Here is a 27838-nt window from a genome sequence, read left to right as displayed (position 1 = left end):
CTTACAGTTTATCTAGATCAATCCTTTTTATCTTACAGATGAAGAATCTGAGGCTCAGAGAGGAGAAAGAGACTTGACATAAGTCATATAGCTAGTTAGTAGCAAAATCAAGTTTGAATCTGGGTTTTCTAATCCTAAGTTTAGTGTTCTCTCTACTTGTTCCTCTGTGAAATGAAATAAAATAGATTAGATTTTCATTTTCCTTTGGAAAATGATTGGGGGGTAGGACTGAGGTAGCTTTGAGTTTTTATACAGATTCTAAAATAGAAAATTAAAAACAAAAAAAATTTTTAAAGCATCTTTTATTTTAGGACCTCCACCTGTTATATATAGTGTTTAGGTCTCTTCAGTTTATTAATAGCCATTCAGGACAAAGATGGATATAATATGCTTTCCTCTCACATCTCCCTTCCTCCTTTCCCAGAGGAAATGCTTGCTTGGCTTTATTTGGAGGTGGTTCTGCTTATGCTGTTTGATCTTAGGCCCTCTCAGGGGGAAAAAAACCTAACTTGCCCCTTGCCAGCTGTACCTCTCTAAGTCCTTTGTAGAACTGATACTCTGCATGTGGAAGCCGCTTGTGAGGGAATAGATGAAATCATTCTTGAGTAGCCATTGTGCTTTGTGATTAATGTGTGGCTCAATGTGTGCCATGTTGGTATAGTGGCATCTCTTATTCTTGGAGCCATGGCATGAGTTTAAATATAAGGAAAAAAGCACCAGCCTGGCCAGTTGAGCCTTGCCTAAATTATAGGAAAATTCAAAACTAAGGAAAAGGTCGAAAACTTTTTTTTAAAGAAAACTTTCAAAAGAGGACCAGTAGTATAATATGAATAGATTACTTTTGACTTGGTAAGTCACAAACCAGTGAACCCATTAGAAAGTTCTTGTGAGGTAGTCAGACTTTGGAACCATTGAGCAAGAGTTTGTCCTGATTAAATAAGAAAGCAGGTCTGAGGAAGCTTTTATTTCTGACTGGTTCTGGGTGTGTGTGATCTCTTGCTGCAGAGCATTCAGGGGGCTAGTCATTTCTGCACTAGTGTGTGTAGGGTGGGTCACTGGGGATTCCCAGGGCTGGGATTATACCCTCTCTTCATAGCCATTTGAATTGTAGTCCTTATACAGATAAGAGCACCAAGTGAGAAATAAAATGTGTGGTGGATGAAAAGCTGAACTGAATTGCTTTCAGTCCATTGTTGGTCTAGGGGAGCTTAAAGGGGATAAGAGGGTAGCAGGCCTCTTTGAAATTTACTTGAACAAGTGAATGGGAGCTCCTGGTAAAGCAGTCATGAAAAGAACCCTGGCTGTTTTTTCCTGCTATAACAATAGACAGTGCAGACTGTGAGGAGCTTGGGGAAGCTGGGTTGATTGGACTACTGGGAGCCTCAAGCTTGGGGAGGAGAATTAGGGTAGGCAAGGGGGCGGGGGTAGGGGTGAGCATCCTATGTGGGCCTTGGGTTTGAGTTCATTAGACACCCAGAAAAAACTGTCTTCTCCACTCTTGGTAGAACTGATTCTGTGTTCATAGCTTTTTGCAAGAGTCCCAGGTAGTTGTTAAGATGAGGCTGGTTCTCTCAGAGGCAGAGAAGCTGGAATTTATTGAGCCAGAGTTTTAAAAAGAACTCTTTCCCTTCTCCCCAAGGCCCATTGGAAGATCATTTTAATGGGCAATAGGCTGCCATATTTAAAGTGGCCGGGAATGTGGGTCTCTGTACTGTAGATCAGTGAACATGCTGTTTTATGAGCCTATTACTGAAAGAGTTCCAGCCTCTGAAGAAATGGCTTTTTAAAAGGTTCATTGCCAGTAAGTAGAACTAAGAAAACAGTACACATAATAATGACAACAATGCAAATGGAAAGAAGTAAAACAAAAAAAACTCAAACTGAACTCTGTGAGATTAGAATGACCAAGTTTGGCCCCAAAGAAGAAATAGGAGAATGCAGCTCTTTCCCTCCCTTCCTTGCAGAGTGGGTGTGTGTGTGTGTGTGAAACTATGTGTGTGGAACCATATATATATATATATATACATATATATATATATAATCTATATAAATCTATGTGTGTGTGTGTATATGTACATGTATGTTGGACTTGGTTGATATGCTAGTTTGACTGAACTTTTTAAAAATTCTTTTTTTATTCTTTGTTATAAGGCTCAAAGCTTTCTGGCAGAGGAGGGAGATATTTGGAAATAAAGGTGATGTAAAGACAAAAAAAAAATCAATAACATTTTTTAAAAGTTCACCTTCTGGAAGCCTTAGCAGGGATCCTAAATGTCTGTCCAAGGGCTTTGGGGCAGAAGTCATTCCAGGGGGTCTACACTTAGCTGTGGTAAAGTATAAAGCCTGACGATATCAGAGGCTGTAGGCTCTTTTCTTTCCAAGTATAGCATAGACACTTAAAAGTTGCCAAAAGCCAAGCAGACCGTGTTCAGCCTTTTCTCTCTCTCTCTCTCTCTTTCTCTTTCTTAGGTGATAGTTGGCCTTTATACTCTGGATCAGCTCACTTCTTTGAAGTTGTGGGATCTAGGTGTCAAATCATGAAAAAGATGATTTCCATGGGGGTGGGAGGAGGAGTCTTTTTTATTATTATTATTTGCTTATATCTTATGGATTGACTTTGGACACAAGGGAATGAAACTGAGCAAACTTCAAATATTACCTTATCTTACAAACCAGCCTTTTGATGTTGGCAAGATCACAAACTCATTTCAGAGATGTTGCCAAATGAAGACGGGAGTGAAGGCGTGTGTGCAGGAGTCTGATATTTCAAAGCCACAGTCAAACCACATTCAGGTTAGGTCAGGCACAGCTGAGTCAAAAGGCTAAGCTAATTGGCTCTACTTAAATGGCATCTGACCGAGTACACACTTCAAAACCAATGTTCCATAGAAACAGATTGACCAGGCACGAGGCTAGTTAGCTAAAATGTTTATAATTAACTTTACTATTTAGTGCCTAAAATTTGGTAGTTCTTCAGCTCACAATCCTAACTAGCCAAGAATAGGGTCCAGACATTTAGAACTGGAAAAGAAGCTGACTGGAATTCGGGGCTGTTTTGTAAGAAGATTTGCCTGGGAATTTATAGTCCCATCTCCTTGGAGACTCTTCTAAAGCCTATTTATTGAGTGCACAAGTTACAACCTTTATTTTCTCCAGAACTGTCCAACAGGAGTTACCTGAGGTTAAGTATTGAAACTGCAACAAATGTGATGATGTGGGGATTTTTAAAATCACGCATTCCTGTTTCTCATAAATCTGCCACTGACCTGATTTCTTCTCCTCTGTTCAGCCCCCTTCATCGACATTCCTTGTTTCCTTACCTTAAAGTGACATAGATGAAAATAACATCAGAGACCAGAGTAACCAACTGCCATTCTTAATCTTGTGTGATTCAGGAGAAATAGGGTTGGTTTTGGGAGTCTGAGAATTGGCTCCATTGCCCAAGATTTGTGTGACTTTTGGGCAAATCACCTCTCTGGGCATAAATGTCCTCATCTGTAAAATGAGAGATTTGGTGGTAATAGGTAGCATTTCATATTTAATATTAATATTTAGTGCCTTAAGGTTTATGTAAAAGTCATAAATACATTATCTCATTTGAATCTCACGAGGACATAGTTCTGGTAGGTACGATTTATTCCAATATACAGATGAGGAAACTGAGGCTGGAGAAAGGTTAAGTGATTTTTTTTCCAGTTTTACATCCTGAACTATCCAGAACTAGGGTCTAACCTAATGTAGGATTAGAATTTAGGTCATCCTCCATTGAAATCCAATATTCTATGCTCTGTGCAACCTAGCTGCCTACCTAGGTGATCCCATGATTTTGTGATCTCTATTGAAGGGGTGGGGCAGAGATTTCTTTCAATTAATTAATTAATTTTTTAATTTAAGGCCCTTACCTTCTGTCTTGAGGGCAGAGATTTTAAGGCAAACAGAGTGGTACCCTTTGGAAACTTTAAGATGGTTATATTCCTCTTACAAAGAGCTCTGCCTGACTAGTCTTTTAATAATTTTAATAATTTAATTTAATAACTGGTAGCTAGCATAAGGTTCTTCCATTTGGAAAACACATGCCTTCAGAAAGAAGCCTTTGAAAGCAAAGACCGGAAGAAGGGGTCTGGCTTCATCCTTTTTCTTTATTAGGTCTTGCTTCCCCCTGTCCTCATTCTCTAAACAGCTTCCAGGAGATCATGTTGGGATTGCATAGGTAGCATTGGGTCAGGGTTTCACAAGTAATATTTGTACATCCTCCTTCTATGTGAAGCTTCTTTTGTTGGTTAGTAGTTGTTTAATCAGTTCAGACTCTTGGTGACCCTCATTTAGGGTTTTCCTGGCAAAGATGCTGGAGTGGTTTACCATTTTCTCCTCCAGCTCATTTTACAGATGAGGAAACAAAGGCAGAGTTAAGTGATTTACCCAGGGTCACACAGCTAGGAAGTGTCTGAGGTCAGATTTGAGATCAGGAAGATGAGTGTTCCTGATTCCAGCCCCTATGCTTTATCCACTTAGCTGCTAATCATAAAGTGTTAGAAGGGCTTCCCTATGTAGTTTTACTTTCCTTGAGGGATTAAAAGGCTTGCACAAAGTCACTAAAGTAATAAATAGCAAAGTCTGGATTCTAACCCAGATTCTTTGAGTCTAAACCTGGTATTTTTTCTAGTATACCACACTGCCTGTCAACTAATTCCACAATGGATTAAAGAACCGGACCTAAAGTCGGAGTTCATATCCAACCTCAGACACTTACCAGCTGTCTGATTCTGGACAAGTCATTTAACCCTGTTTGCTTCAGTTTCCTCATCTGTAAAATGCCTCACAGGGTTGTTGTGAGAATCAAATGAGATCAAATATGCAAAGCACTTTGTAAACTGCTTTGCCTTATAAGTGCTAGCTATTAATTTTTAATTTTATTATCTATTTTATCATTAGTTAAGTTATTATTTGTTTTAGTTATTATTAATTAATTTTAAAAAGAAGGAACCTGAGAAACCATTTGAACGATTTGCAAGAGAGAATGATTAAGTTCCTAATAGGTGCATTGAGTTTAAAATAAATCTGTTATACCATGACATCTCTTTTTAAATGCTCCTTAAGAGAATTTATCTCCTAGAAGTACAGGAAAAAGATGGTGTTGATGGAATTATGGGTTAAGGAAGATATGAATCAATTTACAGGAACTTTTTATAAAGTTAGGAAAAAATTAATCATTGTCTGGGTCAGTTGAATGTAATCTGGGCCTATAAAGTAGGGACAGATGAGTAGGTCTCAGGAGGTCTCTCCCTGTCTTTGGATTTAGTATCTCTAGGTTCTTCAAAACTGATGGCTTTTAATTTTATCTTTGGATTCAGTATCTCTAGGTTCTCCAAAACTGGTAACTTTTAATTTTATTTGTAGAGTATGACTACATCAATTTAAAAGCATCTGAGTGTGGTTGACATAAGTAATTTTGACATTTTGGTTGCTGATTTGTTAAACTGGCTCATTTTAACCCTGGACATTTGTGTTTGCTTAACTTTCCAGAGATGGAATCCCTCCTTACAGAATGGGGAGCAAGAAGCAACTACAGAGAGAGATGCATCGCAGTGTGAAGGCCAATGGCCAAGTTTCTCTACCTCATTTCCCAGTGAGTACTAGATTGGAGGAAAAAGGAACAGTCACATCAGCCATGTGATGACTGTGCATTGTGTGAAAGGAGTGGGTGGAATGGCATTCTGCTCTAAGATCTCCCCATGCTGAGCATATGAGGAGTTAAATTGGTCACAGCCTAGGTCTCTTGTGTGTATGGTTTGGGGGGAAGAGTGCATATGGAAGGGTAGATTTTTTTTTTTTTTAATGGTTGTAAATGATGACCAAGGCTGCAGGACTGGGGAATGCTCAATCAACCAGTGAAGCATTAAGCACCTATAATGTGCCAGGCACTGTGCTAAGCTCTGGAGATTAAAAAAGACAAAAATGAAACAGTTCCAGGAGCTTACACTGGATGTTAGCTTAAAAAAAAAATACAGTCCTACCAGAACATCAAGAATAACTTTTTGCATGCGAGGGTCTCATTCTTCCACAAAACCAGAGCAATTTGCTTTTCTACAAACAGAAACATTGGGAAAGGGATTGATTAAAAGTTGAGACTGTTGATAGATGTGATCAGGACTCTCTTCTAGTGCAGGGGTTCCCAACCTTTTAGTCTGGCACCTCCTTAGCTTTCAGAAAATAATCTTGTATCCCTTTGTTCAGTATGAAAGTAAATAAATTCTGGACTTCATGCATAAGCACACAAGGGATAAAATAGAAATTTCATTTCAGTAAAATGATAGAGTTACCATGTATTTTTCATGTCCCTTTGATCAACTTCTCTTACCTTCCCCTAGGAGGCTGATTTTAGTGCAGCTAGCTGTGGGATGAGGTAGGATACTTCTTGTAGAGTGTATGTATTATTTGAATAAACCTGATTTTGAGTCCTTAGCAAGGATCACCTGGCATCCCTAGGTGCATATCCTCCCCAAAACTACTTGTTTTCTTGGTGAGGAAAGAAGAAAGTCATGGTTGGATAAAACTTCTGGGTCTTCTTTTATTTCCAAGGCTTATCTAGTCTTTCCTCTTACATTTTGCATTTTGTTATCCTGAGATTTTAGGGTTGGCAGGGAAAGCATTTAGTCAGAGGAAAAAAGGATCTCAATTTATAGCAAATGTTTCTGTTTATAAATTCTTCCTGCTAGTTTTAGAGAATTCAGTTAGCTCAAGTTATGTTGCTTTTAGAAAATTAATACAGTGAATTGCTAATTCCACAGGGCCCTTGTGTGAGGTTGGAGTGAACTGCTCTGTGAAAGCTATTTATAAAGGAGGGGAAAAACTTATCTTGTCTTAAAATGAATAGCAAGACTTCTTTTTTTTTTTTTTTTTTTTTTTTTTTTAGTCTATATTACCAGCTTCTCTTGATCTCCTCCTGCCCCCCCATACCCTATCTCCCAAAACTAAAACCAGAAAAAACTCCATATGATATTCTGGCTTTGGAGGTGTGTGTGTGTGTGTGTGTGTGTGTGTGTGTGTGTGTGTGTGTGTTTATATAAAGAAAAGTTCTATAGCTCAAGCTTGTAAATTAGATTATTTTGTCCTGGGGTGTGCAAATCGACTTTCTCCATAAGGCAGTGCTTTGATCAGGGGCTGAATAGAGCCAGCTTGTGTAAGAATGACAATTTCCAACAGAGTGGCCTTTTTCTCCCCTCACATCATTTCTCCAGCTAAGTGGTTGCCGTAGCGAGGCCTGTCTCATCTGGTGGGGAGAATGCTGGCCTTGGCAGCTTGGCTTTCCGCTTCAAAAGAGAGAGGGAGAAATTAGGGGGAGAGAGAGTGAGGAGGGTGGGGGGCTAGGGGTGAGGGGGAGGAGAGATAATAGGAAGTGGCTAGAGAACTCTATGGTAGTGGGTGTTCTCCGTGCTTGCTTCTTTTGGCAGGCGTCCTTGTTGCCTTTTTATATTCTGTACTTGATTTGGAGATGTTCCCTTTTCCCTTGACAGATCAGCTTCAGGCAGCCAGACTCAGCAGTGTTCTGCTACTAGCCTGCAGCAGCTTTCTTCATTTTCTGTACAAAGAGATGGTAGGGGGGTGGGGGTTGGAAAAAAGAGAGAGATCTAGGACACTGTTGAGACAACACTACCTCAACACTACCGCCCAGTGTGCGGTCAGGAAATAAATTACCACTTCTTCTCTGATCTGGAGCAGTTTGACGCCTTTTTTTCCCCCCCTTCCCAATCTTATTTTTTTTAATTTCCAACTCTTTCTGTTTAGACTTTACTTTTTATTCTTTGAGTTGGTTTCTCCCCTCCCCACCTCAGTGGGCTTTTTTTTTTTTTGATGTTTGACAACAGTCTTTGAAGATTTTCTACTTCAGAGTGGCTACTGATGGGCTGGTTGTACTACAGAGAGAACAAGCAGGGTTTCTCAGAGTGCGACCAACTGCTCCTGCCGAAGGCAAACGCTGGTGGGGACGATGGCTCTCCATGAGGCCAAGGCACTGGCTCATAAAAATCCCAAGCAGCCGGTGCCTCATTGCGATCGTCTTTTCATCCAAACATGGAGATGCAGCGAGCATAGTGGGGCTGGGGTAGCTCCAGTGAAGCCGCTGCCACCACCATTTGCCCTGTCTGCTAAACATGACTGGTCCCTTCCTTCCTGGTATTTTGTAGAGAACCCACCGCCTGCCTAAGGAGATGACACCCATTGAACCCGCCATTTTTGCCGCTGAGTTGATCTCCAGGCTAGAGAAGCTAAAGCAAGAACAAGAAAGCTTGGACAATCTGGAGGAGAGGCTGCAGCAAATTAAGGAGGTATGAGCCTTGGGGTGTGTGTGTGTGTGTGCGTGCGCGTGCTGATATTTACTCCTATCCTGCTCCTTTCTTTTTATCCCTCCTTTTCTTTGTCCCCCCCACTGCCTTCCATGATGTAAGGGGAATGATGGGAAATTGGGGTGGGAGGTGGGTGTAGCCCAATCAGTTCTTCAGAGCGAATGGGTTTTCTTTTCTAGGTTTGGAAAGTCTTCTAGGCTTACATGAACTGCCCCAAGATTGAGTATATTATTAGAAAGGGGTATTTAAATGGGTTTCTTTTCATCTCTCACCTACCTCTTCCATATACTCATTCCCTGGCTAAATGCATTCCTTTTCACTTCTAATTGTCACTTCCAGGATGAAGAGAAAGAGGGCTTAGAGTTGATACCTGTAAACACTCGGGAATTAGCCTCGCAACACCCGCTTTCCCTCTTGCCTTATGGCAGCTACGAAGAAGACCCGCAAGCAATCCTGGATGACCACTTGTCGAGGGTTCTGAAGACTCCTGGCTGCCAGTCCCCTGGCATGGGGAGGCACAGTCCCCGTTCCCATTCTCCTGACCACCACCACCACTATCGCCCTTTACTCCAGCCTGGTGGTCGGCTGCCACCCCCGGCATCGTCCTCAGCTCTCTGCCCGCTTGGCAAAAGCTTTGTTACAAAGCAGATGACTAAACATGTCTACCACCACTACATCCACCATCACACCATCCCCAAAACCAAGGAGCAGATTGAGGTGGAGGCAGCTCAGAAGGTGCAATGCTTCTGCCTCGGGGGCACCGATTATTATTTGTGTTCAAAATGCAAGAATCACTCCAAGGGAGTAGAGCTGGGACCAGTGGAGCAGTTTGGGTAAGCGATGGGCATAGGATGATGGATTCTCTTTTTTGGGGATTACTTCCTCCTGGCCAAAGCCCCAGGGAGGTTCTGAAATGGATCCAAAATATCCCATGAGTTTGGATGTATTTTCTGTATAATCTGGAGGGCACAGATGTGTGAGGATCCTCCTCTTTCTAGATAGTTTATCCCCACCTTCTAATTCCCTGTGGGCAAATTCCAAGAGCCCTCAAGATTAACTGATCTTTGGGTTGGGGGTGTGCTTCTTCTTGGTTCTCTTCCAGCAACAGAGGCAATACCCTCTCAAAGAGGAATGGAAAGGTGACAGAACCATGTTTGGCCTTGCCAACCAAGGATGGAGGTGTCCTTGTTGGGACGGGTCTACTCCAGCTACCTGGGAGCGAGGGAGACAGATCACAGAACGTCTGGCAGTGGATGTTGGAGAACGAGAGACAAAACAAGCACAAGCCTCATAGGTAAATACCTGGCTGGGCACAGTCCACAGAGTCAGTATAGTATAGGACTAGAGATTCTGCTGAAAACAAAGGGAATTATTTTTTTTTTCTGCCACCTGAATTATATCACAAGTTAAATTGGATTATGGCAGGTTTTTCTTTCTCCCCTTCCTTCTCCTTTTCTCTCTTCCCTTAGAATAGGAATTTCTTCTTGAAGTCATATTCTGCAGTATTTTAAAACTCATTCCTTTCTGCTTGTGCTCTGTCCATTTTTCTTCTCAGTGTCCAGAACACAAAAAAAGCCTATCCTTTGGAGTCAACCCGAGGAACCATTACCGACCGACCTGCCCGCCCCCACCTGTGGGGGGGTAACATGGGGCATTCCCGTGCCATGCCACATGCCCATCCCTTCACACAAGACTCTGGCATGGCCTCCCTGGGTCCCCCTAACACCCTTGCTCAGCTGGAAGAGGCTTGTCGTAGGCTGGCTGAAGTGTCTAAGCCACCAAAGCAACGGTAAGTGGAAAAAGACAACTGAGTCAGTAGATTGGCTTTGCTGCCAGATGGAACTCTTTGCCCAGTTAATAATACTAATTACATTTTTTGCACATGTGATCCAACATCAAGCCCGTTAGGCTCTGATATTCCCATTTTGTAGGTGAGGAAACTGAGGACAGCAGAGGTTAAGTAAGTGACTTTCTTAGGCAGATAGCTAGTAAGTGCCTAAGGTGAGATTCAAACCCAGGACCTCCTGCCCGCCCTATTCAAGCCAAATCCCATACTTCCTCCCAATCAAATGGTGCCCCTTAGTAATGTGGAGTACTTTAATGTTTTCAAAGTGCTTTTTTCTATATCAGCTCATTTGATCTTCATCCCTATGAGGTGGGGAGGTGCATTTTGCAAATGGGGGGAAATTAAAACTGAGAAAGGTTGTGATTTGCCCCAAGGTCCCTTAGCTAGCAAATGTCAGGAGCAGAATTTGAATTTAGATCTTCCTGACTCAAGTTGAAACTGGTCTTTTCTATCCTCCCTTCCTCCTCTTTTGCTCTGAGCCATGACCACAGATTCAGTTTCCAAATCTTTGTGGGCTTAGACTTGCCCCAGAATCCTGGAAAAGTCTTGGCTGATTGTCAACTCTGGTGCTAACCAGGGTTCAACCTGTTCCTGATAAGGGCTCAGCAAACAGACCTGGTGAGGGTGAAGCTTTCCTAGAGATGGGGGATAAGGCTTAGAAAGTTTTTCCCCATCCTAGGATTCTAAAGCCTGGTTAAGTGAGATTGAATGAATGGACATTCGCCTGGCCAAGAAGAGCATTCTGTTACTGGACAAAATTAGCTAGCATTTCTGTAGCCCTGTAAGGTTTGGAGGCACTTTACAAGCATTATTTCTTTTGGTCCTTAGAGCACTAATTCATCTTCCTCATTTTACAGATGGGGAAACTGAGGCTGAGAGACATTAAATAACTTCTCCAGAGTTCTACAGCTAGTGAGTTTCTGAGGCAGGATTTGAACCTGGAACTCCAAATAGAGCAGTCTCTCAGACCCCTGCAACATGCTATTAATATTAACTAGTTGGGAGGTCCATTCTTATTCTTTTTAGTGAAAGTATATGGATGGATAGCACAAAATCCTTAATATCAGGTAACACCAAGGCCTTTGGTTGGTTCCCAAAAGAATTTTAGGTTCATATCCTGGCATTTTTGATCTATGTGACCTTGTGCAAGTCTTTTAACTTCTCTAGACTTCTATTTCATAATTTGTAAAATTAGAACATTGGATTAGAATGGTCCTAAAAAGGTTCCTTTAGAGCTATGTTCTGATATTAAATTGATTCTATTTGTGTCTACTTGCACAGTTCTTTCTCTCAATGTGAATAGCATTATTTCTCAAAAGTTCATGTGCAAACTTTTATATTGTTTCTAATTTGGGGTACATTTAAAAAAAAAGGAAAGGAAACAAACTTTTATTAAGTATCATTCTGTGTCAGGATTTATGCCAAGCATTTTATAAATATTGGAAAAGAAACAAACTTTTATTAAGTATCTATTTCTGAGTCAGGACTTACGCTAAGAATTTTATAAATATTAGCCCTGTTGATTCTTACAACAACCCTAGGAGGTAGATGCTGTGAAGAACAAATCTGATTTATCTGTGTGACCCTGGGCAAGTCACTTAATCTCCACTGACTACCACTTCTCTTTTGCCTTGGAACCAATATACAGTATTGATTCTAAGATGGAAGAAAAGGATTTTTTAAAAATAGTTGAGGAAACTGAGGCAGAGGCTAAATGACTTGCTCAAGTAGCACCTAGTAAGTGTTTGAAGCTGGATTTGACTTCAGGTTTTCCTTACTCCAGCTTCAGGACTCTAGTCACTATACCACTTAACAGTCCTACTATACTTTTCTGATTCCATGTGGTGGTGATGAATTGTGCATCTCTGGGTGTTATCTCCTAGGTGCTGTCCATCAAATCAACAAAAGGAGAGAAACCACTCTGTTGGCCACTTGGGAGGTGTCTCCTTCTGCAACCCGAATCTAGCCTCAGAAGAGTGAGTTTATATAGCTAGCTTTGCTCTAAGTCTCTTTATTTTTCATATCATTGGTTTCTTGGAATATTCATCTATAGCTGAAGTTTAGCTTTTTCACATACTTTTTTGCCTATATTAAATTCATTGGAGGAGGTAGAAAATGGAGGCACAGTTTATCCTCAAGCTGATCCAGAAATTACTTCTCTGTCAGGTTTTTATCTTTCTGATTATTTGTCTTGTATTTCCAATGTACAAACCAAGGGAAGTGGGAGTCAGGTGGGATTGGATTAGAAATAAAGAAGTAGATGGAAAGCAGGAAAAAATATGTGGAAAATGGACAAAAAGATAAATTTGTAAAGTATATACTCAAGAGAGTTAAAAGAGTGCTCATATTTCTTCTTCTAGCACAAAAGAATTATTAGCACAGTAAGGGTGATATATAGTCACCAGACTTGGAAAAGGCAACCTTTTAACTTTACTCAGAAAACCAAAAACCTTTTCCCAAATCTTCCCTCTTCTTTTAAGTTTACTTACTTGCAAAGTGGACAAAGAATATTGAATTAGTTTAATTACAGGATGGTTCTTTTAACAAGAACTTAACAGTGATTTCAAGTCATCAAAATAATTAAAGTTTTCTTCCTTAGCCTCCTCAGCAATGAGTAATGTTTAAAGTTCTGACTAGATCCTTTCATTTTTAATTGATTGACCTTAAGAGTAACAGTTTTTTCTTAGCATTTCTTTTTCTAAAACCACTCGAAAAACTTAGCCCAATAATAGAGTCTTCTAAATTTTCTCTCATAATTTGACCTCTTAGCACTGAGCATTCTTCAAAAGTATCATTGGGCAGAGCTGTAGAGCATTCATTGTATTTCTCAGTTCTGTGGCCATATCTGGTCATCCTTGCAGAGGACTTCTCTGGACATCCAATTTATTTTAACTTGTTCTCTCTCATCAGAGGAGTTTGGGAGAGGAGCCATATGCAATTTAAGAAGTTAATAAAAAATCCTTTCCCTGTGTATCCTTGCTTACAAAACCTTGCTTACAAAAGATACTCCATTAGACCACATCAGGCACGTACAGGGTGGTATGGCTGTAGACAAGATGCTTCATTAGAAAACATTGACCATGTGCTAGGTTATAACAATCTATTAGGCAGATGAAAAATGGCAGAAGCATTAAACTTCCTATAGTGACTATAATAGAAGAAAAATAATAAATAGCATCTGAAGAACATTCAAACTTAGATGAGTTTAATAATCCTAAAGCATGCTTAATATGGGGGGGGTTAGGGAGATTTTTAAAGTGCTCTTTAAAAAAAGATTAGATTGCATTCGAATATAATTGATTTACTTCTTAAAATCCTTACTTTCCATCTTAGAATCAATACTGTATTAGTTTCAAGGCAGAAGAGTGGTAAGGGCTAGGCAGTGAGGGTTGAGTGATTTGCCTAGGATCACACAGCAAGGAAGTGTTTGAGGCCACATTTGAGCCCATCCACTGAGCCACCAAAAATTGGTTTACTTTTAAAATCAGGTTTTTTTATACATTTAAAAACATTCTTCTGAGAAAGGGTCCATTGGCTTCTTCACCAGATTGTTGTACGGGGGCCCACAACACAAAAAAGGTTAAGAATTCCTATCATAAAGAAGATGTGGGTCAATGAATGAATCATAAAAGCAAAAGCAGTCATCTTTGAGGAAGCAATCCCTTGACCAGAAAGAGACATGGGTTCAGTCAGTCCTGACCTGGGGCATCACTAACATTCTGGGTATCCAAGTACCCCCTCAGACTTAAAACTCTAGCCTCTTTCTGTATCTGCCAAGCATGCTTTCCCACTCTTCCCCTTTTTCTTCTGTATTTTTTTATTTGCCTCAACCTGTTGCATCTCATTTTATTTCAGTCACAGAGAGCCAAAGAAACTGGCAAGTGTTCACTCTCTTCAGGCCAGCGAGCTGGTCGTCACTTATTTTTTCTGTGGAGAAGAAATTCCATACAGGAGGATGTTGAAGGTGCAGAGTCTGACACTTGGCCACTTTAAAGAGCAGCTCAGCAAAAAGGGAAATTATAGGTAAGAATCCTGTGGCTTCTTTCTTCTTCAGAGTTTGTTTGCTTAGAACTAAGAGCCAGAGTCATGAGGAATCTTCCTTGGCCTGACCCTACCCATGAGAGGTAGGAGGAAGTGGGGAAGGAAACTTTAAAATGTTTTCTGAGGATACTGGGTTGCAAAATTTTGTGGAGGTGTTTAAGCTCCTCTCCCTTCTTAAGTAGTCCACTAGATGCAGGGAAGGGTGTTGGTAAACTTTTGTGGTTAATGGGGCTTCTCTGGCCTTATTTATCCTTTCTACTTTATCATAGGAACTTAGATTTAGGGCTGTAAACAATTTAAAGATCATCTTGTTCAAACTTCTCATTTTATAGATGAGGAAACTGAGACCTGAGAAAAATGAGTGACTGGTTCAAATTGAAATAGGAAATGGCAGAACCATAATTTAAACCTAGGACCTTGTACACACCAAATCTTGGACTTTTAAAAATGTTGTTATTCCCTTTTCTCCTCATGAACTTAATAATATTCAGTCCTACCATTTGGAGCCTGAGATGGGTCATCTCTAAGGAATTTGTACTCTGATAGAAAGGGAAAATGTAGAAGGCTTGGGGAAAGGAAGAATATGGGTTACCCATCACACTCTAAAGGAACTATGAAGTACTAAAGTCATCCCTGGGGAAATTTGTGGAATTAACATAATTGTAGACCAGCCTTTTTTGCCTGACCCATAGAACTATTTCAACCCTTTCCTTTACTCAAAAAGTCAGTGTTATTTCAAGAAGGTACTTGGTGTACTTGTAGGCAGGTGTGGGTTTTGGACAAGTCCATCTTTTTTGTTCCTCTAGGACCAAACCCATGATTATTGATTTCTTTGTAGTAGACCTTGGTTGCCTTCTGTTAATGTTATGGGGGTGATCATAGATGCCCACAAATTAAATGAAAAATTTCCCCATGACTTCTAAAATTTATGTAGGAATTCTGACTCCTTTCTACTTGATTTGTTTTCATTGTAAGTCATTCCTTTTATTCTCCATGTTGGCTCTTTCTTGACTAACTGGACCATTAGCAGAATCACAATTCATAATTTGAAAAAGTCATCCAATTTTGACAAAATGCTAGGGTTTTTTTTTTGTTTGTTTTGTTTTCAGTTTCTAGCTTCAGTCAAACATCTTGGCAGCAGGGTTATATAGCTGTGCCTGCCCTTTGGTGAAAATGAGACCCCCACCACCTCCTCCCCCTTCCATCCTCTGGGAGCAGGCTGGCTTTGGGTATAGGCCCCTTCTGGCCAAAGATGGACGGCAACACTGAAACCATGGGAGGCTTCCAGATGAGGGCTTCATTTTTATTAACTGCCTTGTGCCAGATTTTCAGAGACACTCTTGGAGTTTATTCTTTAGAGTATTCCAGAGAATAATTCCTAAGAAACTCCAGAGAATTTTTACAAATTTCTTTTTGGAGCTAGGGGAAATATGTAAGTTATTGTTTAACAAGATGTTTCTAGGCTTAGATGTTTCCCCTTTTACATGTAGGTGGAGACAATACCAAACATTTATAAAAGGGATTTTAGAATGTTCTCCCCCCCCTTTTTTTTTTTATCTTGAACAGACATGAGGTGAAACTAATTACACAAATGTGTGCACCTCCAGGGATTCATTTTGATCTTAAGCTTTGACTTTTGGCTGGACTTTGAGTGAAACTGCAGGTGAACTTCAGGGGGAAAAGGGCCATTGAGTTCCTAGGAGCAAGCAGGGACTGGAGGAAAGACTAACCCAGCAGCTTTGGTCACATCTGGCATTGATTTCTTTTTAAGGCACACTTAATAAGCATGTCTTTGAAGCCTTTGCCTTTCATTTAATGCACAAAGACTTGCACAAACGGTTGACTCTCAAATTCTTTATTGATTGGATCAGGCTGTAACCCAGGCCCTTCGAATCTGTCTTATCTCTGCTTTCCAGTTCCAAAGTCATTTATCCAGTTCCTTCTTTGGGTTGGGTCATGGGGGGTTGAGAGGGGTGTGTAGGGAATTGTGACACTCTCCTCCTCCCCCTCCCCCAACACCTCAGGACAATCCTTTGAAAACACGATATTAAGTACTGGAAACCAGAAAACAACAAAATACCCAAATTTACAAGGAGTAGGACTGTGGGGTGTGGAGTAAGGGGGAACCTGGGCCCTGTTGAGTAATCTCAACATGGCAGGAGTTCAAAAACAGAACAGTAACTCCAGACTTGCCAGATGATATTGGTGCCAGATGTCAGAAAAAAACAAAGTTTGCCACATAAAATATGTTTCGGTGGAAAAAGCCCGTTTCTGCAAGAAAATGAGGGCAGGCAACATGTTTGAAGTTGTTGGAGGGGGAGGATGTTGCTGCCTTTCTCTCCTCTCCAAGATTAGGTGGCAATTATGTAAAAGATTGTAGCATATTTTCTCCGGGATGCAGGGCTTCAGACAAGATTTGTAAACACCGAGATTTGGAGATGGGTGGAGGGCCACTGGTGAGAGACTTACCTTTCTGTTTAAAAGGGAGGAATGGTGATTTGTTTTTAATCATTCCCATTTTGTATCATTTTTTTTTAAAGACAGCTTTACTTTTTTGTTGTTCTGTAGTATTTGAGAAACATCAAATTTGAGTAGTTCCATATATATACAGGATAGAGAAGATTGTATGTGAAGCCACAAATCCCTTCCTTTAAAAAATTTATATAATAAATTCAACATGTTAGTTTCAAAGCTATCCAACTTGCATTTAAAAAATATAATAAATTTGACACAGTTTCAAAGCTGTCCTATTTGTCACTGTTGTCTTCTAAACCTTCTCTACATTTTTTTTAATGGTACACTGACTTTCTTTTGGGTCTTTTTCTTTTTTTTTTTTTTTTTGCATCCATATTCTTAGGAACCCCTCCCCCCCAGCAAAAGAACCCTGCCTAAAAACAACCCTCTCTTATAACAAATAAGCACATTAGAGCAAAACAAATCCACACATTGGCTCTAACTGAAACTGTGTCTTAATCCTTCCTTTGATCCCCCCCACCTCTCTTGTCAGGCACATCACCCCCATTTGTTCACTGCCTTCTCTCTTGGGTTACCCCAAGGACTCAAATTCTCCCATGTGAAATGTTTTTATGGGGTAGTGCTCTGCTGATGCTCTAATTCAGCTGGAAATGCTAAAAACAAGTACCTTGACTAAATGCAGCTGTTTTTCTTTACTCAGTCTTATCTCCCTTGAAAGCATTTGGCTTGCCTTTATTAAAGTGGGGGCAGGGGAAGAAGGATCTTAACTGTAACTTGGGGAAAATTCATTCTTTAAAAAAAAAAAAGAAAGAAAAGTAAAAACAACAAACCACAAACCCCAAGACAATGGATTATGTGTAGGGGGAAAACTACTCTTTTCTTCCTCCCTCCCTGGAGTATGGTGACCTTTAACCTGTCAATGGTCTTTGTTGGTTGAAAATTACAGAGCACAAAGGGCAGCTTTTATTCTATTTGAGGGTCTCCTTTGCCAGTGATCAGATGGCAAAGTGCACTCGTTTTTTGGTTTCTTTGGGAGAGTGGGGAGTGGGCAGCTGGAAGAAGAGTTGTTGCTGTAAATTTAGCCCTTCTAACAGAGGCTAGTCATTTGCTCATATGCAATTAAACAGCCTTAGAAGGAAGAATGGTAGAATGGGATTAAAGGAACCTTTAATCAAGGAGCTGAACAGCCTAATTCAGCATAATAGAAGGGTCCTTTAGAGTTTGATACTTGGGAAAGAGTGAGGCTCTGCTAGGGGAAAAGGAAGGTGGCTATATATGTAATGACTCCATTGTCTGAACAACCCTAAGTAAAGGGAGTATGTTACTGCCTAACATTTACTGTTTATCTGTGATTGGAGTACTTAGCAGATACCTTCATATGGACCACTGGGGAGGGCATTCAAGGAAAGTCAAATATAATTCCTGTACACATAATCAGACTAATAATGGGAATCCCTATAATGTCCCTTTCAGGAACCTTAGAGATCATTTAGTCAAACTTTCTCATTTTATAGAGGAGAAAATTAATGTAGTTCTAAAGGAGGAAGTATCTAACATTACAATTTAGTGCCCAGTATTGGATCTAGAGAGGTAATATGGTACATCGGGAAGAGCATTGGATTTGAAGGTGGGGAATTTAAGTTCAAATCTGATCTCTCCCACTTTTTGATACATGTGTGACACTGGACAAATCACACATTGGACCTGAGGTTTCTCATCTGTAAAATTAGGGGATTGAACAAGGTGACTTCCAGAATCCCTTCTGTTATAGAATCAATGATCCTGTCATCTCAAAACTTTTTATAGCATGACCAAATATGCTGCCAAGTATAGTCCCCTGTAGGGTATCCTCCTAGCTAAAGGGTTCTTCATCTTATCCTTTATAAAAGAAAAACTTGAAATTCTATTTAAAAATTCTATAACAGGTTATTTAATTTTAGAAATTGTTTCCCCCCCCAAAACCAAAACTACTTGAGCAGATATTGCTATTATCTCAACTATTAGTTTGTATATACAGTTCCCTAAATTGGCTTTTAAAAATAATGGAATTTCATTCCTCCTTTTGCCATTATCTAAGTTCTGCTTCTTAGCACTGTTGCTCTATCTATGGTTATCATCATAAATTGGCTGTAGGCTGAAGTTTATCCCTCCATCCCCCCACCCCTGCTGTTATCTCAACTGTTCAGTCATTCAGCAAGTACTAAATGCTTTCTGTGAATGCCAGGCTGTATATGAGGTGCTGGAGATAATTGTGAGACTTGTCCTTGGCCTCAAGGAGCTTAGCATCTAGCTAGGAGAGGAGAGATTCTCTCTGTGTGTATATATACATACTTACAAGATTATCAGAGTCTGCTCTGTTATTTGTTGGTTCTCCTTCAGTTTGTTCCTTGCCTTATTATCATTAGTTCTAGGATAATTCTAGGGTTGTGTTTGGAGATTTTATGATTAATCAGCTCAGGGCTCCCATTCTCTTTTATTATATATCATTTGAGAAACCAAAGAAACTTTTTTCCATAAGCAATTGCTTATATTTCTCTTTATATGAAAACCCCTAATCTCCCAGGATTAAGTTATTTAAATTGCCAGTTTTGTATTTGTTAACTATAATCAATAATAACACAAAACACAAATAAATAATTGTTTGCAATATTTTAGTCCTGAGAAAGGTCACAGCCAGGGTGATTCCTAAGCATTATTGTAACTTCCAGTGACGTCTTATTTCTAGAAACATAATTCTATTCTTCATTTCACCCAGGGGTTAAAAAATGGTTCCTTCAAGAAACATCTCTTCATATTCTTTTTCTCTAGTTTTCCTAGCTTTTCTCCAACTGTGAAAGGAAAATTCTCTTTGGTTTCTTCCAAGCAATGATTTCCACAACATCCTTTTATCTCTTAAAGCTGTGGTAATTTAAATCCTCTGGAGAAAAGAACTTTTAAACAGATGTTACACACACATGCGTGCACACACACATTTATGTATACACAAAAAAATATATAAATAGAAAGCAATATCAGTTGATGATATCTGGAAAGAGCCTGTGGAAGGTGGAACAGGTGCTGAGCCTTGAAAGGAACCAAGGATTCTGAGTAACAAAATAAGGAGGTAGTGAAGAATAACCCATAGACAATCACTGAGATGAGCTGGAAGCTGTATGAGGACCATCAAGAATATCATTTTTAGATTTAGATTTTTAAGAAAATCAGTTTTTCAGGTACACAGAAGTTGAATTGGGGAGGTAAGAGGCCTTGGCAAGGGTGACTAGTTTAGAAGGCTATTATAGTAGTCCAACTGAGAGGAGATTAGGGCTTTGGACTAGGAAGTTGTTATTTTCAAGGTAGAGAAAGAGATAAGATTTGACAGATTGTGAGTCAGTAGAATAAGGGGTTGTTTTAAAGAGCAAGGTTTTAAAACTCAAAAAAAGATGATGGTACCCTAGATAAAAATAGGAAAGTTTTTACAAGGTAGGGTTTGGGGGGAACAGTTAGTAAGTGAAATTTAGCATATGATGGGTTTGAGATGTCTCTGGGACATGAAGTTCAAAGTGTCAGTAGGCAATTGGTAATATGGGATTGGATCTCAGCCTCAGAAGGAAATCTAGGACTAGAAATAAAAGTCTGGGAGTCATCAGCACAGAGATCATAATTAAACCCATGTGAAATGTTGAGATCATTGAGAGAGCTCTTCAATACCCATCCCCACCCACTTCAACCCTACCCACCATTGGAACACCCATTCTAGATCTTCCCATATTTTACATAGTGCCTTCTAGAATCCCTGTCTTGCCTGTGTACCCTTCCCCTATAATAAACTTCATTTGATTTTAGAGGGTTTTTTTGTCTCTTGTTTCTTCCATCTTTTAGTACTAAGACCAGACTTCTGGTTGCCATCAATTCTTTGACCATCCTTTCCAGAACTGGTTGAAACTTCTCTCATACCCTCATATACCCTTTCCTTGTTTGCTCATCAACTCCTCCTAAAATGGGATCCTTCCCCATTGCTATTTTTTATTCTGCTGCTGCTATCACTTGGTATCATCTCCTACTTTGAAATTTGTTCTGTCCAGATCAACTCAACTTTCTCAGTGCCTGACTCATAATGCCTTTCCACCTCAATACTTGTCTTTAACAAACATATTGATCTTCCTTCATGATGAAATCTCCCAGTTTCTGAGTCTACTAAATCTATGACTTATTCTATCACTTCATATTATACACAGGGATGATTACGTGTCTTTAATCTTAGCACTGAATGGATTCCAATTCCATCATCAAAAACTCTTCAATTCTTTTTTTCTGATCAATAATACCTTATTCTTCTTTCCTTATATCTTACCCTTTCTGAAACCTATTCTCTGCCTTCACTTCTCTGCTATCTATCTTCACCTAGGATTCACCTCATAGTTTATGGAGAAAATGAAGATCAGTTGCTAGAACCTTCCTTCTTTTCCCCCTTTTCACTTCACAGCTTTTTGATACACTACCTCTTCTTTACTCATGTGATAAAGGAGTGACTTACTAAGTCGAGACACTAAAATTTATGTAGTGACAAGGAAGAGTTAAGGATGATACTAACATACTAGAAAGATAGTGATGCCTCAACTAACATACTAGAAAGATAGTGATGCCTCAACAGTAGTAGGGAAATCTGGAAGTACTAAATGTGCACTAGAGCCCATCACGCCTCATCTTATCCTACACATAGGTCTCACTATATATTACCCCTCTTTCCAGTCTTCCATTTTTCTCTTTCCTATGGTTTCCTATCCTGCTGCCTACAAATATATCCAGATAGTGCCTATTCTTAAAAAGCCCTTACCACATCCTTCTATCTCCACTAGCTGTTGTCTTCTTTCTTCCATTTTCTCAGTCTCCTAGAAAAAATTAACAGTACTTGGTACCACTTCTTCATTTCTTCTCACTTTCTTATGTATCCTCATCATTGACTACCATTTTTATCACTGAAATGACCGTCTTGAAAGTTACCAGTGATTTCTTAATTGCCAAATCTAATGGCCTTTTAAAAAATCCTAATCCTTTGTGACTTGTTGGCAGCATTTGATACTTTTGATTTCTCCTCTTAGATACCCTTGATTTCCTCTGGATTTTTGTGACACCACTTTCTCTCTGTTCTGTCTGACCCTTCTTAGTTCTATTTGACTGGTCCTTTTCAGTTTCCCTTGTTCGCTCGTTATCTACAATCTAATTATTTTCCAAGGCTCTATCCTGGGTCTTTCTGTGTTCTTATCTGGTAACCGTATCAGTTCCCATTGGTTTAATTATCTATAGGATAACTCCCAAATCTATAACATGTGTTCTTCTTGTCTCACTTGAGCTTCAGTTCTGCATCACCATTTGCCTATTGGAGATTCCAAATATATTCAGAAGTCATCTCAAACTCATAATGTCCAAAAGAGAACACATCATTTTTTCCTTTAAAATTTCCCTTCTTCCAGTCTTCTCTATTACTGTTGAGGGCACCACCATCCTTCCACTATAACCTTGGTGTCATCCTTAACTCTTCTCTCTCACTATACCAATATATCCAGTCATCAAATCTTGTCCACATCAAATCTTGTCACTTTTATTTCCACAACTTAGCTAGCATATGGTCCCATCTTTATCCTTATTTGGTCACCTGATTTCAGCTCCTCCCCTCTTGTCTAGACTATTGCAATAGCTTTCTAATTGGTCTCCCTAGTTCTCTAGTTTCTTCCTATTCTATTTCATCTTCTACTCCAGCTGCCAAAATGATTTTTCCTAAAAAGCTGATCTGACTAGATAATAAACAACTCATTACACTCTAGTGGTTCCCTATTACCCCTTAGAATAAAATGTAAACCCCAGTTGCATTCATTTAAAGTTCTTCACAATTTGATCTAATCCTATTTTTCCAGATTTCCGCATTATTACCTTCATATACTGTATGGTCCAACCATATCAGCTTGATTGCTGTTTTATCACAGATGGCCTTCCCCCTGTCTCTCTTGCCTTTATACCAATGGTCCCCAATGCCTGAAATGTCTGAAATACCCTCACCACTAGCTATGTCTTAGAATCTCTGGTTTCATTCAAGATTCAGCCTTATTACCTCATTCTACATGAGATCTTTCTGGGTCTACCCAGCTGCTACTGTCTTCCTTTCCAATGTTACTGTGCATCCATGTATATTTTGTATATTACTATATATATTCATATAATTTCCCCTCTTAGAATGAAAACTCCTCAAGTGCAAGAACTGACTTTTGATCTTCAATCTCCAGCACTTAATATAGTTCCTGGCATATAGTAGGCATTTTAATACATGTTTGCATACTTGCAGGTACTATAGAAAGAGTGGTAGATATGGGATTAACAGACCTGGGCTCAAATCTTGGGTCTGCCACTTTATTGGCTATGTAACTTTTGGTAAGTCATTTAAATTAGGGATTCTTAACCTGGGCATAGGGTTTCAAGGCATCTGTGAAATTGGGTGGGGGAACTGAAATTTAACATTTCCTTCAATTATGAGTTTAAATAAAATTACTTTGAGAAAAAGCCCATAGAGTTTATAAACAGTTGAGAATTCCTGACTTAAAGTCTCTGAGCTTTAATGTTCTCACAGGTGGAGACATTCTCTAAAGGCATCCTGTTCTAAATATTATAATGCTGTGAATCCCCAAAATGCCATTTCATTAAATGTGTTTTTTTTTTTCCTTTAAGGTATTATTTCAAAAAAGCAAGTGACGAGTTTGACTGTGGGGCTGTTTTTGAAGAGATTTGGGAAGATGATTCAATACTTCCAATGTATGAAGGAAGGATTCTGGGGAAAGTAGAAAGAATTGATTAATTTTTATTTTGTTGGTGATGGGTGGTAATGGGAAAAATTTTTTTGCATCTGTTTCTTAAGAACAGTTGAAACAAAGCTAAAGATACCTGTCTTGGAAATGACCAAAAAAAAAAAAAAAAGATATTTTGAAGGAAAATTGAAACAATGAAGAAAAAAGAAATCTAGGAAGACTTGGCAAATCAGCCTTCATTATTCACTGGGTATGGAAATAAGAAAAGGCCCTGAACTATTTATTAAAAAGATGACCACTCTTGGCTGTTGAAGATGCAAACCGTTTTTGAGAGACTTTCTTACATATCACTTCCTAGAGATCTGAAATCCCTAAACTAAGAAAAACTGTATAGCTTACCTGAACAGGAATCCTTACTGATATTTATTGATCATGTTATTTCCTTTTTACATCCAGTTAATGGATATGCTGCTCTAACAGTGGAGAGGGGAAAGAGGAATTGTGTTCTCTAATTTTTTTATTCAAACTTAGGAGTGAATTAATGATTTCTATCATTTAAAAGGAGTTAAACTTTGCCCAGTATTTCTCCAAGTGAAGTTAGACTGTTTTAATGGTGCCCTACTCTGAGGCAGCACAATGTGTAGGGAGAGAGGGTGAGGAGGACCTGGGTTCCAGTCCTACCTCTGACACATCCTGGTTGTGTGACCTCCAGATAAGTCAAATTAATCTCCCAGTGCTCTAGGCTCTAAGACCTTAAGCTACCGACCTGCTTTGGTAAGGGAAGTTTTCCTACTTGGGAATTCCTTATGCCAATGCAATCACAGTTCTAGCCCCTATTCCTTTCCCTATACTATTAATACACATTAAAATTGGTGAATTATTAAAAAAAATCTATGCTGCTCTAACTTGTGATAAAATATTTAAATATGTTGCATTATCACTATAACATAAGAACAGTATTGGATTGGAGAATTTGTGTAGCATGGGTGTTGTGAGGATCTAGCTGAGATCCTTAGTTTATTCAGTACCTGACTCATTAGTTGGATGGTCTGAGTGATCTTCCCTATGAGATGCTGCATCCTTCCTGCCACCCCATCCAGAGGACCCAGTCATATACAGGATAAAATAAGCGCATGCCATGTAGCTAGCTCATGTGGGAGGTGATTTTAGCATGCCCTTTATTAAAAGTGTGCAGTGTCCTCAAGATCAGGGGAAGAGTCAGACTTTGTATTGAAGTCTTCCTTCCTTCCTTCCTTCCTTCCTTCCTTCCCTCCCTCCCTCCATTCCTCCCTCCCTTCCTCCCTCCCATCCCCAGCCTTGAACATTGTTCCTCCCTTTCCCCTCCCCCCATTAGAGACCTCAGAAGAAACTGCACCGAAATTCAGAAACAGTTCTTTCACCCCTCACCACCCTGTGGCCCCCAAATAAAAAGGGTGGATGCAAACCCAGAAGCAGCACCTCCTTCCCCAAGAGTCCTTCATTTTGATGTTTGGGTTTTTCGTGTTAAGTTAATGTGTGCATTCTGTTTGTCATTACTACCTTGTACTGTAAGTCTGTATATATTGTATGGTGAAAGATTATTAATACACTATCTCTAGTGTTTGAAATGGATTCAGTACAGTACCTGTGCCTGCATGGTGGGTTATACCGTGTATTGCCCTATATTCAGGGCTCAACTTTCCCTTGTTTTTTGAAAGGGGTTTATGTATAAATATATTTTATGCCTTTTTATTACAAGTCTTATACTCATGACTTTTGCCATGGCGTTTTGTTCTACTTACACTGTAAATTATGCATTATAAAGAGTTTCATTTAAGGAAAATTACTTGGTACGATAATTATTGTAATTAAGAGATGTAGCCTTTATTAAAGTTTTATATTTTTCAAATTAGCATTGTGTCTGAATTCTTGGGGGGGTGAAGAGGAACATCATAATTTTCCAAATGTAGTTTATCCATTTCATTCTGTTTGGCTACTATTATCCTATATTTTTTCTGGTGGAGTATTTTTGTAATTATATTAGATCTTTGTGGCCAGCTTTACTCTAATGCAGTGATTTCCCAAAGTGGGCGCCACCACCCCCTGGTGGGTGCTGCAGTAATCCAGGGGGGCGGTGATGGCCACAGGTGCATTTATTTTTCCTATTAATTGCTATTAAAATTAAAGAAAATTAATTTCCAGGGGGCTAAGTAATATTTTTTCTGGTAAGGGGGTGGTAGGCCAAAAAAGTTTGGGAACCACTGCTCTAATGGACCTGTGATCTCATCATTGTGGTGTGGACTCCCTCCAACAATTCAGATCGAGCTCCCAAATTTTGTGAATCTCGTCCATGTCTTAGAAAGTCCTCTATGGTGGGGAGATAGGGGTGGATCGGTCAGAAGTCCTCCACAACAGGAAGGGTGCAATATTCTGCAGGTCCTCTTCTAGATAATGATAATAATAGATAATAGTTATTTTAGATATAATAGATAATAATCATTAATGGAGTACTTCACCATTATGTCATTTTACCTTCACAACATCGGAAGGTAGGTGCTAATACTTACCCCCCTTTTATAGATGAAGTTGTTCAGTCCTTTTCAGTATTATCTGACTCTTCATGACCTGATTTGGGGTTTTCTTGGCAAAGATACTGGAGTGGTTTGCCATTTCCTTCTCCAGTTCATTTTACAGATAAGGAAACTGAGGAAAACAGGGTTAAGTGACTTGCCCAGGGTTCCACGGGTAGTATTAGCCTTGAACTCAAGAAGATGAATCTTCCTGTCTCTAGACTGAACATTATCTGTTTTGTGACCTAGTTGCCCTTTGATAGATGAAGAAATTGGTAAATGGAGATTAAATGACTTGTCTAAGATCATATAGCTAGAAAGTGTCTGAGGCTGCATTTGAACTTGGGTCTTCCTGACTCCAGACTCAGTATTTTATTCATTTCACCATCTAAATGCCTCCCCTCTAACATTGCATATGATTGGTTCATCTTCTTTTTTCAAGTTTTACATCTTGCTAAAGGCATCCTCTACACAGCTTGGTAGGAAGTGTGTTGCAGATTTCCTTTAAGACTCAGGCCAAGCATCACCTTGAGCATCTCCTTTGCCATTTTGGTAATATCTAATGAATATTATTATTACAAAGATAGGGCTTTGTTTCAGGCAAAAGTTCAGAGTTATTAAAAACAGTGGGTAATTTCCAAAAACAATCCATCCCATTTTTCTCTTTGCTGATCTCTTTGAAACATTTGGCACTTGACCACCCTCTTCCCTCTGGCTTTTAATGATACAGTTGACTCCTATCTGATAATTTTGACCAACTTTGCAGGTTCATCATTTTTGCTCTAATGCCTGATCATGAGTGTTCTATCTTCCCTGCTTCTATTTCCAAGTTTCTATTTCCCACTTTGCCTCTGTGGTTCTAGTTCAGTCTGTCTCTTCCCTACCCCTTTCTTTCGTCCCCCATCCTTGCAGGCATTTCAAGTTGAACACATCTAAAACAACTCATCTTTTCCTCTACTGCTTCTTTTCTTCCTAATTTTCCCACCATTCTTCTGGTTCCCTGATTTCACAATGTCAGAATCATCCTTGACTTTTTCCTTTCTCACTTTTTCCATCTAGTCAGTCCCTTTGTCCACTCTGAAACATCATCCTAGTTAGGGCTCTGATCACATTTCACTTTAAATGACTATTGCTCTTCCTAATTCATGCTTATACAGATACCCAATTGGTATTCGTAACACTAGTATGAATGTTATTCCTCTATTCAAGAAATTCCCTCTTTCCTCTGTCTTTTAAAAGTCTTCACAATCTAACTTGAGCCACCTTTTTTGACTTTCACTTTCCTTCACATACTCAGTGTTCCATCCAAATTGTCCTACTTTCTGTGCACCATAAGTGGCATCTCATCTCCCTTCCATGCCCTTGGCCAAGCTGCCCCTCATACCTGCAATGTACTCCATCTTATCCTGGCTCTATCAAATAAATCCTTGGCTTTTTTTCAAGTAGTCAACTTATGTGGCACTTCGAGGAAGTGATAGTGATACCTCCCTGTTGTTGCTAACCTCTTACTCCACTTCCAAATAACTTTGTTTATATTTTATACTTAATTTTCTTTGTACATTTATTTTTCTTCTCAGTAAAACAGAATAGGCAGGAGGATAGAATCTCTGCCTCCTTGGGGGCAGAGATTCTTGGTTTTTGTCTTTATTTCCCCAATGCCTGGGACAGGGATTGGTATAGGCTGAATGCTTAATTCTTAATTATCTCATGATCAAATCAATATATATTGATGCTCAGTGGTATGTCCAACTACATGGTAATTTCAAACTATTACTGTTTAGTCATTTTTCAGTCATGTCCAACTCTTTG

The 27838-nt window shown here is 39.4% G+C and overlaps 1 protein-coding gene across 1 annotated transcript in view; it reads left to right on the top strand.

Annotated features, from left to right (window-relative positions):
• Nucleotides 1-24772, top strand: part of AXIN2 (axin 2) — a 41277-nt gene extending 16505 nt beyond the window's left edge. The window contains exons 4-11 of the mRNA XM_044676905.1: nt 5524-5626; nt 8184-8324; nt 8682-9175; nt 9445-9636; nt 9898-10131; nt 12072-12164; nt 14044-14211; nt 23404-24772. Coding sequence (XP_044532840.1) covers nt 5524-5626; nt 8184-8324; nt 8682-9175; nt 9445-9636; nt 9898-10131; nt 12072-12164; nt 14044-14211; nt 23404-23530 — 1552 coding nt within the window. The 3' untranslated portion in view covers nt 23531-24772. The remainder of the gene's footprint in view (nt 1-5523; nt 5627-8183; nt 8325-8681; nt 9176-9444; nt 9637-9897; nt 10132-12071; nt 12165-14043; nt 14212-23403) is intronic.
• The last annotated feature ends 3066 nt before the right edge of the window (nt 24773-27838 follow it).

This window comes from Gracilinanus agilis, chromosome 4 (assembly GCF_016433145.1).
Source record: "Gracilinanus agilis isolate LMUSP501 chromosome 4, AgileGrace, whole genome shotgun sequence".
In the NCBI taxonomy this organism is placed as follows: Eukaryota; Metazoa; Chordata; class Mammalia; order Didelphimorphia; family Didelphidae; genus Gracilinanus; species Gracilinanus agilis.
Note: the sequence above shows the minus strand (reverse complement) of the source record. Positions and strands in the feature narration are given on the sequence as shown.